The sequence below is a fragment of the Antennarius striatus genome, chromosome 2 (genome assembly GCF_040054535.1).
Source record: "Antennarius striatus isolate MH-2024 chromosome 2, ASM4005453v1, whole genome shotgun sequence".
Lineage (NCBI taxonomy): Eukaryota > Metazoa > Chordata > Actinopteri > Lophiiformes > Antennariidae > Antennarius > Antennarius striatus.
Genome location: NC_090777.1, coordinates 20,328,225 through 20,342,500, shown reverse-complemented (window position 1 = coordinate 20,342,500; position 14,276 = coordinate 20,328,225). Strand labels below are relative to the sequence as shown.

General features: G+C 42.3%; 1 protein-coding gene across 1 annotated transcript in view; it reads right to left on the bottom strand.

Annotated features, from left to right (window-relative positions):
- Nucleotides 1-3,115, bottom strand: part of c1ql4a (complement component 1, q subcomponent-like 4) — a 7,722-nt gene extending 4,607 nt beyond the window's left edge. Inside the window, exon 1 of the mRNA XM_068340430.1 lies at nt 2,537-3,115. Within this exon, the coding sequence (XP_068196531.1) occupies nt 2,537-3,082 (546 nt within the window). The 5' untranslated portion in view covers nt 3,083-3,115. The remainder of the gene's footprint in view (nt 1-2,536) is intronic.
- Nucleotides 3,116-14,276: the final 11,161 nt, after the last annotated feature.

Here is a 14,276-nt window from a genome sequence, read left to right as displayed (position 1 = left end):
TGTAATATCCCTCTTCTCAAAACTGGGTTGTCAGATTTGTGTGTGTGTGTGTGTGTGTGTGTGTGTGTGTGTGTGTGTGTGTGTGTGTGTGTGTGTGTGTGTGTGTGTGTGTGTGTGGTGTGCGTAGTGTGTGTGTGTGTGTGTGTGTGTGTAAGTGTTGGTCTGATCTTTTCTAATTGTGTATGTAAAACAACTGGTGGCGGACCAGCTGAATAACACTAGGATGTAACTCAATTAAGGAAACCTGGCATTTGGCATCGTAGATACAATTTTACTTAAGTCAATTACTGCTGGATTACAAAAATTGGAAGCACCTTAAGTGTGACCCATTCATCACAAATTCTCTGACTGTGAGTTTTATCTGGCTACAATGATTTGTTAGAGTTAGATTTAGGTGAGAGCAGATGGGCTTTGCAGAGGGAGGATTTAGTAAAGGTAATAGGTATCGGATTGACAGAATCCATGGAAGCCTGGTCTTAGACAGCACATCCTCTGGAGATCCTGACATGGTACTATACCACTCGTGCCATGTGCCACAGGCAATGTGTCTATTTAAACATCACTAGTAAATAAACTGAGTTTTCTTCATAAATCCACTGGTTCTGCAATTAAATAATTCATCACAGTTGTTATCTGTGGTTTGAAAACCAGTTTTGTCTCTTTTTCTGGCTGGCCTTGGTCGCTTGTCAAAACCGAGACATGTTGAGTGGGTTGTCTATTGGTCATCATGCCTGATCTCCATCCTGGCCTTCACCACCAGCCTCCCTGATGTCTCGTCTACCAAGCCACTTGTCTCTACACCTCCATTAAGTCATCTATCTTCCTGTGCTCCACCCCTGATCTCCCCTCAACTCACTTGTCTTGTTCACCCGTTTTCACTGTCTCCGTGTGGATGCCTCTGTCATGTCAGCTTTCTTGTATTTCATTCATTCTTGATGAGTCTGTCTATGTCCTGATCTTTTTGGGCCGGCTGCCTTGCAGAGTCAAGATAACAAATGAGCTTATCTGTTAAGGGGTAGAAGTTAGAATGCAAGCATGAAAGGAACGCTGTGAGTTTGTGTGTGTTAAAAAAAAAAAAATTTCAGATGGGAAAAAAAATATCCAATAAAGCCTCAACACCTATGGCAATGATAAAACAGGCTGTAGCATCAAGATTTCCAACTTGTCGGACAAAGTGCCCTTTCAGTAAATCCTAGCCACTGACAGACAGACAGACAGACAGACAGAGTATCCTGCTGCCACTGGACTATAATATCTCAAAACATGATTAAGCATTCAACAGCACTTTATTTACACTCCATGCTCATCTAGCAGCTTTGCTAGATGCTCGTTTTGCTCGATCCTTGTTAAGTGAGTGCTCTTTCTCATGGAACTTTTTAAGGAGGCCAGTTGATGGGCGTCAGGAGGACCAGGGTGAAGTTGAATGATTGAGTTGAGTGAAAAGATAATTAATGGTGAATCAATGAACAAAGCAGGAAGGGGTTAAGAGAGGAATGTACAGCCAGCGTTCAGGGATCTAATCTAAGATCCGTAAATTATTTATCAAGCTAAAATGACTTGAATGACAATGTAGGACTTTGGGCAAGCAGCCTTAAACATATACTTACCTTTGTGGTTTCAAGCATAAATATTTGCAATCAAACAACCTTTAATTATGAATAGTTCCATTTTGTTCTTTTAATCAATCTTATTATAATTGTGTTGATAACCTGTTTGTGAAGCCCACATTGGCCTATGTGAGCTCATATACAGTACAGCCCTTTGCATACAACTTATCTGAAAACAGAGGTCTGGGAAGGCGTGATTCATCCTTGATGAATGAATTAATGTTAAAAACCCCTTCAAGAATGTTTTTGAAATTTGAAGACGTCCGATGAAATCCGTGTGATTTATCCCACCTCTCATCTCCCCACCCTCATCAGCCCCTCTGTCTTTAATTAGTGTCTGGGGAATGAGAGTGGATGAGTGGACTGTCAATTTTACATTCATTATTTATTTAGCTTAGGTGTAAACTGACTACTCCACGTACTGACAGACATTTCTCTGGTGCTCTTTTGCACTTCTGTTTAGGTGATAATCAAACTCTGTGTATGATACTTACTAATTAGTCTGTCCCTTTCGGTGAGAGCGGCTGCATTCTGCCACTTGTCATTTAGCTACAGCGCATATTGAGAATGCAAATGTATGTAGCTGTGATTTTGGGCTGTATAGCATGGATAGCCCTTAATGAGGAGAAAGATTGCTATTTCATTCTTTGGCTGACATGTTGCCACCTGCTAAGTGGAATGTGCTCTGAATCTGAAGAGCTCAATGTGACAGGGGTGAATGTGAGTCAATGGTAATACAGGATGGTCAACAATAAAAAAATAAAAAAAATTCTGGCGCATGGTCGTGTATGTGCATAAATACAAACACACTGACCCTCCATTTCACGCACGCCTTCATGCATCAATATACTCTTACTCAAGCATACATGCACTCACACGTGCATACACAAAACACACACACACAATCACACATGCACTTAATTACTAACCAGTCCGTTCTTCTTGAGGTCAGCCCACATGCTGGTCCCGTCACCACCCCTCATTAGAACGTGGTAGGTGAAAAAGTAGATGCCAGGCAGAGGACAGGTGAACTTGCCGGTGCTGGGCTCATAGTAGTTACCAACATTGGTCACAACGTCATCAAATTTCAGTATTTCATTTCCCTCGTGCTGCTTGCGTAGCCCTGCATAAAAGGCGATTTTGGGGGTGTACAGTGAAGGCGAATAGCCACCAGGACCTGGACCGGGGGGCCCCTGTGGCCCTGGTTTGCCTGGCTCTCCAGGTGGTCCACGTGCTCCTGGGGGGCCAGGTATCCCTGGTGGCCCGCGAAACCCAGACCTAATCTTCTTCCCAGAATAATCCTGGGGTGGTGGAGAAACAGCTGTCAGCTCCTGACCAGGCTGAGATGTCACATAGGGGTCACATACCATCCTGCAACTTCCGAGCATTTCATAATGACTCCCTGTATTTCCGCTGTTTCTCCCTTTGGTTGTGTGGACCAGCAAGGGAATGGCCACCAACAGTATGAGAACCATGGCCACACCTACAGCAGCTCCAATGACACGTTTCCTGCGGCTGAGCCGCGAGGCGGCCAGCGTCAGGAAGTCCTCTTCCCCCTTGGCTGGAATAGTGCCGGCCAGGATGAAGCCTCTCAGAGAACCAGTATGGTATGAAAGGGTGAAGAGCGATGTGGAGAGTAGTGGAAGGAAAACAAGGTATTACTGGGTTAAATATAAGAGAGAATGCAAAATGGAGGAAAACAACCAGATGAGAGGATCCTAGAGAAATGACAAAGATATCCAAAGGACCTGCAACACAATATTCAAAAGGCTGTTTGAAAAGATTAAACCTTTATACACCACATTGTTTAAAGAAATAAAAATAAAAATCTGGTCGTCACAAATGTGTGGTGACACAATACAAAAGCATAATTTATGTGATGAAGTCAGGTTCTCCATTTTTGACATTTTTTACTCTTGTCTCCAAGTCTAGTTTAATTAACGGTGAACAGAAACCATGAGTGGCACTGAGAGGGTTGTTGTGAAAGCTTAAATATGCTGAAATAAGGGCTGATGTCAAACTCAGCTCGGTGAGGAGGGAGTAGATGCGTACTTATGTTTTTTCTTTTTGATTAAATTTTTTTTGGGGGGGGGTTAACTAAAAATTTCTTTCAAGTCCCCTTTTCAAAGAAGAGGCTTTCACTTCAGCTTGAGGACTCAACGCCATGACTTTAGGCAACAAATTCATTAGAGACACAATCATCTGCTTCATTGTCCACATTCAAAATGTACTTTTAAGCATTTTGATAACACTTTTTAAAAAAAAATCAAACTGGTGAGCTTTGATAGATTGCTCCTTTGTCTATTTGGATTTGGAAAGGTGAGCAAAAGCAATAATCACTCAGTCATTATTTTCTCCTCATTTACCACAGGTATAAATAATTATTTTAACATTAATAAACAAAAATCTGCGGGAATATTGTAAAAAAAAAATTATAAAGTGAATAGATGGAGATAAATATAAAACAACACATTTCGAATAAATTAAAATTACAATATTGTTGTCTAGAAAATAAGAAAATTAAAATTGCACATTCTCACAGGTGATTCGTGTAAACTGGCTTCAAAAAAAAGGGCCTGAGCGAAAATCTACACTGCACCAAAAGAACACGTCTTCTGCTTCAGTTTAAAACGGCTAAGATAAATGAGAAAAGACAAAGGAAAAAACTCACCATCTGTTCTTTGTTATCAAAAATTGGTGGACCATAAATTTCTCCGTGAATCAGCCCGGTTCCCGTCCCACCAAAAACGACTGAAAGTCTTCGGAGTGCCGGAGCGCCAATCGCGGAGCCAAAGAGCCGAGCGGAGGAAACGCCAGGAAAGTGATGGGAGTTTCTTAATCGGCTCGTAATCCCTCCTTTTCTCTCCAGGTGGAAAAAGTGACTTTAAACGGCGCTAACTTCAGAGTAGATTAAAACCTGGAAAATGCCCGCTAGAACACTTTTAGCGCAATTTTAAATGAAGGAGGCGCAGCAATCTGATGCTCATCCAGCGAGGCTGTCCGCTGTAGCGCTAATCGCCGTTTTTGGTCTATGGACAGTCAGAGTCGACACACCTGTTAGAGCTCTCTCTCTCTCTCTCTCTCTCTCTCTCTCTCTCTCTCTCTCTCTCTCTCTCTCTCTCTCTCTCTCTCTCTCTCTCTCTCTCTCTCTCTCTCTCTCTCTCTCTCTCTCTCTCTCTCTCTCTCTCTCTCTCTCTCTCTCATCTCTCTCTCTCTCTCTCTCGTCTCTCTCTCTCTCTCTCTCTCTCTCTCTCTCTCTCTCTCACTTTCTCGTCATTATTTAAAAATCAACCGTATTGTGTTCAATCATTCACCCCCCCCATTTCATTATCTGCATCTAAACAATCATTATTATCATTTGTTAGACCTATCAAATTAAAGTAGTCATCCAAGTAAGATGTCGACATATAAGTGACTGTAAAGTGCAACTGTAAAGGAAGAGAGTGATGTCTCCCATCTGTCTTCACCAGCACAACAGAGAGATAGAGGGAGCGCTGCAAAACGGACGCAGATGTTTTCATCGTCTTTGTCGGACAAGGGAGGACAGAGTAGGGTGACTAAGTAAAAGCTGCCTCAGCATGATGTGTGAGGAACGGAGAGAAGACACTAAACGTTCCCCTGACCATTGTGTGTGTGTGTGTGTGTGTGTGACTCGGAAGTGTGTGCTGTGAAGCCTCATTAGTGAGATACCATGGCCCACACATTGTGATGCTCTTTTTCCTTTACCTAAAACATCACACACAAACATACACAATGCCTGCACTGCGGTCCACACAGAAACACACATCCCCATTAGACATACCCTGGTCAATAATGACATTTTACACCATTATGAGAGGCCTGATTTGTATTCTTAACATTTTCTCAGTTGCAGCAACAGTGTGGAAATGATGTAATGTCATGTGGGTTAAAATATGTTTTGTCCGTGCAACAATTTTGCAATTGTTGGTAATTCATTGGTTTACAACGTCCATTTCATAGACATCTTTAGTTCATATTGTCATTTCCTAAGAGTCTTATGTCACCTGTCTGACAGGCACAATCGGAGATCTGCATGATTAATGAGCCCAAGCAGCAAGGAAGGGGAATAGGTCTACATTTAGTATTGATGACTCTCTTTTCACCAGCCCCCACTTCCTTGACCTCTCTTCTCGCAAATGATGACCACTGTCTGGCAGCAGGGATCATGCAGTCATGTCATTGTGACATGAAAAGGGGGGATCGTTATTAATTTTTTTGGTTAGCTTTCAAACGATGGAGTGGATTTAGTGGGGAATTGAGGTAAAGTGATGGACGTGAAGGGCTTGGGAAACAGTTTGCTCTGTGATATTTCTATTGGGAAATTTCAGCATAGCTTAACAAGGTGGGGGACTACATGTAGTTAAATTCTGTCTCAGTCCCAGCTAGCAGGTCAGTCAGTCTGGGCCACTAGAACAGTGCTTATGGGTCTCGACAGCATGGGACAGATAATCATTGCCTGCAGTCAGAGGCAATATGCCCAAGATTGGATTTTTAAAGCCTGTTAAAATATTACTGAGGTGATTAATATTGAAATATGCGCATGTCCCTCCGTTGTCTGTCTCCTTCTCTCCCTATTCTCTCCTTGATTTGTTCTCCTTGGTATTCATTCTCACCTAAATTTTAACAGAATACGTTATGTTTATGAAATGAGCCTTTTTCTTTCTTTTTTTATTTGCTGTAATTTTTTTTTTGTCACGTCACTCCTACTTCACCATGACTCACACATTCTCCTATGTCACACAGTTAAAAAACAAAACAAAACAGAATCAGCACAAGACAGTTTGAGTTATTAGCTTGTTTATTAATTCATTTCATATAAGATACACTAATGATAAATCTCTGGCTTTTGTGCACATGCCTGCATGATTTCCGCTATAACTTTCTCTCATCTGTTCTGCGCAAAAAAGAGGAGTAGAATGTTATTTATGGCTCCATAACTCATGCTGTACATCTCCTCTACACTGGCTGGTTTACCTGCATAGTTTTTAAAATGTTGTAATTCTCCTCCTCAGCTGTTCACAGAAACATTTAAGCAATATTATAGTTTTCTTTAACTAAATACAGGGCACTAAACCGAAAGTGTCTTTTCAAACAGTGCGGTACTGGATGGAACCACCCCAACTGTATATTAGCCATTTACTAGCACATGTGATATATGGTTTTGTTTTGTTTTTTGAGATCGTGGCACTGTCAAACAATTCACACCAGCATGGTGATTGTGACCATCACATACTGAGCTCTGAGGGATGATGGCATATCTTTCCCAAGAGGCACGTATCTGCCAGAGCTCTTGCTCCTCAGGGACCACTGCTCATGTCTTCCACAGTTAACACTGACAGGAATCCAGCTATCAAGCTCCCATACCTTACTACGTAGATTACTCTCTTGTAAATCAATCTAGAGGTCATCAGGGAACTGAAGAGGTGATTTGTGGCAAGTCTGACACCAGTAATCATTTAGCAAGTGAATGGTAAAGTAGGTGAGAAAAGATCCTGGCAAAAACATCCACATTGCTGCTTTAAGATACAGGAATGTCTGTACAGGAAAGTAACATGTGAACGGAATCCCATAATATATCTGATGTTCTCATTCAAGTAGACACTACAAATTATGGCTGCTTTGGGATACGTCATGGAGTTAAAGGAAAAGACATGCCGGTCCTATGGATAATACGTCATGCTTTTTGTGAGATGATTCAAAGATGAAAGTTTGTTTATCCTGGCTCACTAGTCCATGCATCATACGGCTGTTGCACTTTGACATGAAATACATTCTTCTCTCCCTGTAAAAGTGTTACCTGCACAGTAAGGATTTTTAAGCGTTATGCTCAGGTGTGGATGTATCTACATCCTGGTGCTGTGCTGTCTCATTAGGGTCTGATTATGGGGCCTGATACAGAGTGACAGTGTGCAGATTGAGTTGCACAGCCACTCTAATTCTCTCTATTAATAACAACACTCCACATTGCTGTCCTGAACCACGTTTATTAATCACAATTTGTCATCTGTCTAAGGCTCCACCCTCTCCCTCCCCCCCTTGCTTGCCCTCCCTTTCTTTAAGCAGTGTTCTCCTCCTCCCTCTCTCCCAGTAGAGCCAGTTATCCTCACACATCCCCACCCCCACCTCCCCACACCCCTCAACCCGGCTCAGTTCGCCTTCAACTCAGAGACATGGTCCAGCATACAGAAGAACATTCTCACTCCCCTCCCTCGTACAAACTCTCCAGCTTGATCACTTTAGCGGTGCTCTGGAAGGAGTCTGATTAATCAAAAAGTCACTGGCTTTAATTGGACAAATAACAGTTCACAACTTGGCTTGTGTAGATGCCTTTGGAAGCAATCTCCTGGAGGTTTGTCATAATAAATTATAATAAAAGAAACCTTGATTTGTCATCACAGAATAGTTATGCTCTAACACATACAAACCTTGTTGAATGTAATCATTACAAACATTGTCAGCCAGCTACTGTTATTGCATGCAGTGGCCTATTGGTACCCATCGATTCATTTTTTAATCCCAGACTGAAATTTCTGCGTGGACAAAACACTGGCATTTAATCAATATGCATGCAGGGATATTCACGCAGTATTATTGCATTATTGGTGAGAAAATATTCCCATAACTGAAATCACATTTCTCCTCATGTTTCAGTCAAATGGCCCTTGACCCCACTTAGAAAGATGATTTATGAGTCAGTTGGTCCCCTCGGCCCTGTTCTGCCATTCTGTTCTGCCATTCCAAATTTCAAGTTGTGTTTTTGCTTATCATACTGGCATTTTTAGGATATGCATTTATCCTAAACCATTATTCGACCTTACAGCGGAACTTTCCTGCTACTTTGTTTTTCATAAAGCACGACTCTATCCGATTGTTCTCTAACCCGCAGCGCATCTAAAAACCAGTTCGTCTTTGCCAACCAATACTCCCACAGCCCAGCGGCACCCACCACCACATGCAGCCCCCATCACGTAGAACCTGGATCCCTCTACTGTTTCCTTTGAGCAGAATGGGTGTTTGGGGGAAACAGAGGTGATTTTCATGTGCAAATGTCAGTCACTCTGCTCCCAGCAATCACAGGCCCATCTTCTCCAGAGATCGGAGCTTGAGACACAGCCTGAATAATTTAGCAGCTCTGTGCCACCGTGCTTTAGGGTCGCAACCTTCTAAAGTGATGACAGAAAGACGTTGGGTGATTTCTCCTCCCATTACCACTTATTTACAATTCTTGATTCCAGACAGACAAAGCAGAAGACCACTCCGGGGAAGAAAAATCATGTGCCATATACTGGACCATATAGCAGAGCACAACCAACAATGACATTTTCAGTGCATTGGCAGTGGCAATCCAATCCCTGCCTTAGAAGAAACAAGTACTACATGCTCACCCTAGAGAGCAATCAAAGATAAAACAAATGATGGACACACAAAAAGGAAAGATCTGAGCTGTGTGTAAACAACACACAGTTGTATAAAAAGTGTAGATTCAAAATCAGTCAGGAACCAAATACCCAAATTTTCAATTTCAGAGGAGATGAAATCACCTCGGATTGTAAGGCAAGACAAGAGAGCACAGTGACATGGAGGACAGAGTGAAAGAAATTGATCTGTCCTTGCACACAGACACACTCTACATTTCTATCATTCAGCGGGAGACAGACAGTGCTTGGTCTGACAAAACTGGTCATCACTCGTCTGCAGCACAGCTCTGACAGCAACACGACGAGGATGAATGGACTGAAGAGGGATCCTGACCGAGATACATGCTGCTGAGAATTGATACATTTATCCGGCTGATAATTTCTCTAAATGATGATGAAATCTTTCCCTTTTTTCCCACGTATATTTTAGGCAAGACAAAATGCAGCCTGCTTATACAAATTTATATCCCTCACTTGGCATCTTTATCCTGTAGACTGTACTGTATACCCACTCACGAAAACTAGCATCGAGCTATGTTATTTATAAAAGAGCAAAAGATGTAAATCAATGGCACAGGCACTCAAAACCTGATGGGAGACTGTGTGTTTTCACAGTACAGGAGGTTTTTATTTCAATGTAAGAAAGCAGCGGTGAATTGTGGATTAGAAATGCAGTGGGAAGTTCCCATAGAGATGTCAGTTCTGACAACCTATTAGCCCAGCCAGGGAGATGCAGGATCGCCAAGAAAGACTGAGAGGAATTAACGATACGTCACACTTTTCCTTCCACGCGTCCCTCTAACCTTTTGTCATGCATTGCAGAAGAAAAGCGAGTCAAACCCAACTCAATTTGGTCAAACTGCATTTATGAGGAGTGTCACTGGGCATATGGTTTGACCTTGTGTCACTTGAGTGTGTTACAAGGGCAGGCAGAGGGGAAGGGAGAGCACAAGAGATCCCTATGAATTATAGAGAGTGATTATTTGGTGACTTATGGTTGGTGGCTGTCAGGTACGGCATGATAAATTGCTGCTAGCAAGAATTACACTTTCTCATTCCTCTGCTGTCTATTTATCTGCCTTTCTCTGTCTGACAACCCCTTCTCTACCGTAAACCCATCCCTCTACCTCCTCTGTCCTTGTGCATTTAAGTTCTCAGACTAACTTTTGGAGCAACATGTCCTCCAAAGTCTTGGAAAGAAGCAGCAGATGTGATGACTGCAGTTGTCACCTAAGTTTTTTTTTCCATTCTGTGTGAATGGTAATGTCAGTTTTGCTGTCAGTCAGCTTGACTATTGAAGGACTGTCATGGTTGCATGACATTTAGACCATATGTCCAGGTCCTCCAAATAATAAATTGGTGATCCTTTTACCTTGTCCACACCATCCGTAGTTAAAGGCCCCATATTATGTATTTTTAACTTAATTTCATTCAGCTGCCAGATGTCCAACTAGACTGTATTCCAAATATTTTGACCTAAAGTGATCTGTGGTCCTAAATATCAGCTTTTCAAAATCGCTCATCTGAGCTACTCACAAAACACTTCGTTTCAGGCCTCTGGCTGCAGTATGTTAATGAGCTCCGCTGGTCAACGCCCCCTTCACCTGGGCCACGCCCCTCTGAAGTCGAGCGTTAGGCTAACAGGACACTGACCGGCATCACGTTTGTTATCATTATGGTGTTTGGAGGACAGATCGTGTCGGCGTACATTTCTGACCCTGAGTCGGACCCAGAAGCGGGGGCTCCTAAAGAAAAACCGACTGTGCGGCTGCAGCAGGAATTTAACTGAAGTGTGAATTAGCGTCTTCTGAGTGGATTGGCACCAAATTTTGCTCCAGAATTCATAAAATGATGATCTGTCATCCTTTATTGCACATCCATTTTGGTGACACTTTTGATTTTTGAGTGAAATGCCTCAACAGAATGAAATTAGTTGGATTTGTTCCAGACTTATGTACCCGTACAGATGTGTTATCTTTTCTTTAACTGTTGATCTTGTGTCACTATCACGTTTAAATTGCTCTTGGGAGCATCTGTCCAGGAAGACGTTAGATCAAAACTTACAGACTTTATCCTTCCCAGGAAAACAAGAATTAGGAACAGTGTGCATCTGTTGATCTGTTGATCCCTAAGCTGAAGAAGTTACATTTTTGTTTCATTGCTCCACAGAACAGCATCCAGAACATCTGTGGCTTGCCGGGATGTTTGTGAAAATCCTTGCAGCAGTGATGCACTATTGATTCTGGAGCCCTTAATTAATTCAAACCTGAGCAGACAAAAATATACCCTCATTTAACATTTGACAATATAAACAAATTTCCAAAAAGATGGTGCAAAGACATGTTTACCAGTGTATTGCATCACGGCTTCTTTTAACAACAATTCAGTAGGTCACAAGCAAACAGGTCAGTTCAACAACCAAACTCTTTTGCTGCAGGGCAGTGCTGTTATAATACATAGAGAATGTTGCTTGTTATTGTGTGGAAGAAATAATGTTTTTTCTGAAAAAAGTGTTGGCTACATGGCAACATACACTTATCCAAAACCTGCTTGTAATATATTGTTCAGCATTAATGGTGCCTTCACAAATGTGCATGTTACCCTTTCCTTGAGAAACATCAGTCTTAAAATGTTGCACCATTTACCAGTACATTCTTTCACACAGTGCTGAACCCTTTCCAACCTTGATTCAGCTCCTTTTTAATGCTCGTTTTTTTCCCCAGACCTGTTGGTAACTTGTTGTCAGGGATCTTTGTTCATTTTGAGATGTTACAGCACGTGTTTTCTGTTTGCATTTCACAACTTCAAGTCATCTTTTGCTACTTTTGAAGAATTTCCTTAGCAGGAAATTTCACATTTTCAGTGGTTGTTATGTTATCTGGTTGTGTTATTTTCAATAAAATATTTTTTACTTTAATTTTTATATGATTAAGACTTTCCACATTAATCAACGTGTCAGCCAGAGCATCAATGTAAATATGCCAGAATTAGCATAGTTGCTAATTCACATCCATTGTCCTCATCTTTGTTCAAATGTTTTGCAAATCCTAACAGTCTTTGTTTTTTATATTTTACACTGTGTCTAATCTTGTAAACAATTTTGTAAGTCTATGACTATAAGTGCATTGTTTAGCCAACATCTTTTTCTTTTCCTTTCGACTTTTCCCTTCAGGGGTCGCCACAGTGAATCAGTTGCCTCCATCTAACCCTGTCTTCTGCATCCTCTTCTCTCACACCAACTACCTTCATGTCCTCTTTCACTACATCCATAAACCTCCTCTGTGGTTTTCCTCTTGGCCTCCTGCCTGGCAGTTCAAAACTCATCCTTCTACCAATATATTCACTATCTCTCCTCTGGACATGTCCATACCATCTCAGTCTGGCCTCTCTGACTTTATCTCCAAAACCTCTAACATGTGCTGTCCCTCTGATGTACTCATTCCTGATCCAATCCATCCTGGTCACTCCCAAAGAGAACCTCAGCATCTTCATCTCTGCTACCTCCAGCTCTGTCTCCTGTCTTTTCTTCAGTGACACTGTCTCTAGACCAAACAACATCGCTGGTCTCACCACAGTTTTATATACCTTTCCTTTCATTTTAGCTGAAACTCTTCTATCACACATCACACCTGACACTTTTCTCCACCCGTTCCATCCTGTCTGTACACGCTTCTTCACCTCTTTTCTACAATCTCCATTGCTCTGGACTGTTGACCCTAAGTACTTAAAATCCTCCACCTTCTTGATCTCTTCTCCCTGTAACCTCACTCTTACACTTGGGTCCCTCTCATTGACACACATGTACACTGGCTTACTGCGGCTAACTGTCATTCCTCTCCTTTCCAGGACAAACCTCCAACTCGCTTCTTCCAAGTTTACAACAGTCACCTCTTCTAGTCTTTGTTCTCTCTCATTTTCCTCATTCATCAACTCTTCAAAGTACTCTTTCCATCTTCCCATCACACTAATGGCACCTGTCAATAGACTTCTATCCCTATCCTTAATCACCCTAACCTGCTGCACGTCCTTCCCATCTCTGTCTCTCTGTCTTGCTAACCTGTATAGATCAGTCTCTCCCTCCTTACTGTCCAACCTAGCATACACGTCATCATAAGCCCCTTGTTGCCCTTTGCTACCTCTACCTTCACCTTACGCTGCATCTCCCTGTACTCCTATCTACTGTCCTCAATCCTCTCAGTGTCCCACTTCTTCTTAGCTAACCTCTTTGTCTGTATACACTCCTGTACCTCCTCGTTCCACCACCAAGTCTCCTTATCTACTTTCCTTCCAGATGACACACCAAGTACTCTCCTACCTGTGTCCCTGATCACATTAGCTGTAGTTGCCCAGTCCTCTGGAAGCACCTCCTGACCACCCAGAGCCTGTGTTAACTCCTTCCTGAAAGTCATGCAACACTCCCTTTTCAGCTTCCATCATTTCGTCCTCTGCTCTCTCTTTGTCCTCTTCATCTTCCTCACCACCAGAGTCATCCTACACACCACCATCCTATGCTGTTTGGCTACACTCTCACCTACCACTACTTTACAGTCTCTGATCTCCTTCAGATTACACCGTCTACACAAGATGTAGTCTACCTGTGTGCTCCTACCTCAACTCTTATAGGTCACTCTATGTTCCTGCCTCTTCTGGAAGAAAGTATTCACTTTAGCCATTTCCATCCTTTTTGCAAAGTCAACCACCATCTGTCCTTCTACATTTCTCTCCTGGATACCAAACCTGCCCATCACCTCCTCATCACCTCTGTTTCCTGCACCAACATGTCCACTGAAGTCTGCACCAATGACAACTCTCTCATTTTTAGGTATACTCTGCATCACTTCATCAAAGTCCAACCAGAATTTCTCCATCTCCTCCAGCTCACATCCTACTTGTGCAGCATACCCACTAACAACATTGAACATCATACCTTCTATTTCTAGCTTCAGACTCATCACTCTATCTGACACTCTTTTTACCTCCAGGACATTCCTAACAAACTCCTCCTTAAAGATAACTCCTACTCCATTTCTCTTCCTATCTACACCATGATAGAACGACTTGAACCCTGATCCTGTACTTCTAACCTTGCTACCTTTCCACCTGGTCTCCTGGACACACAGTATGTCTACCTTCCTCCTCTGCAACATGTCGACCAATTCCCTACCTTTTCCTGTCAGTTCCAAAATTCAACGTCCCTACTCTCAGTCCTATATTCTTGGCGTTCCTCTTC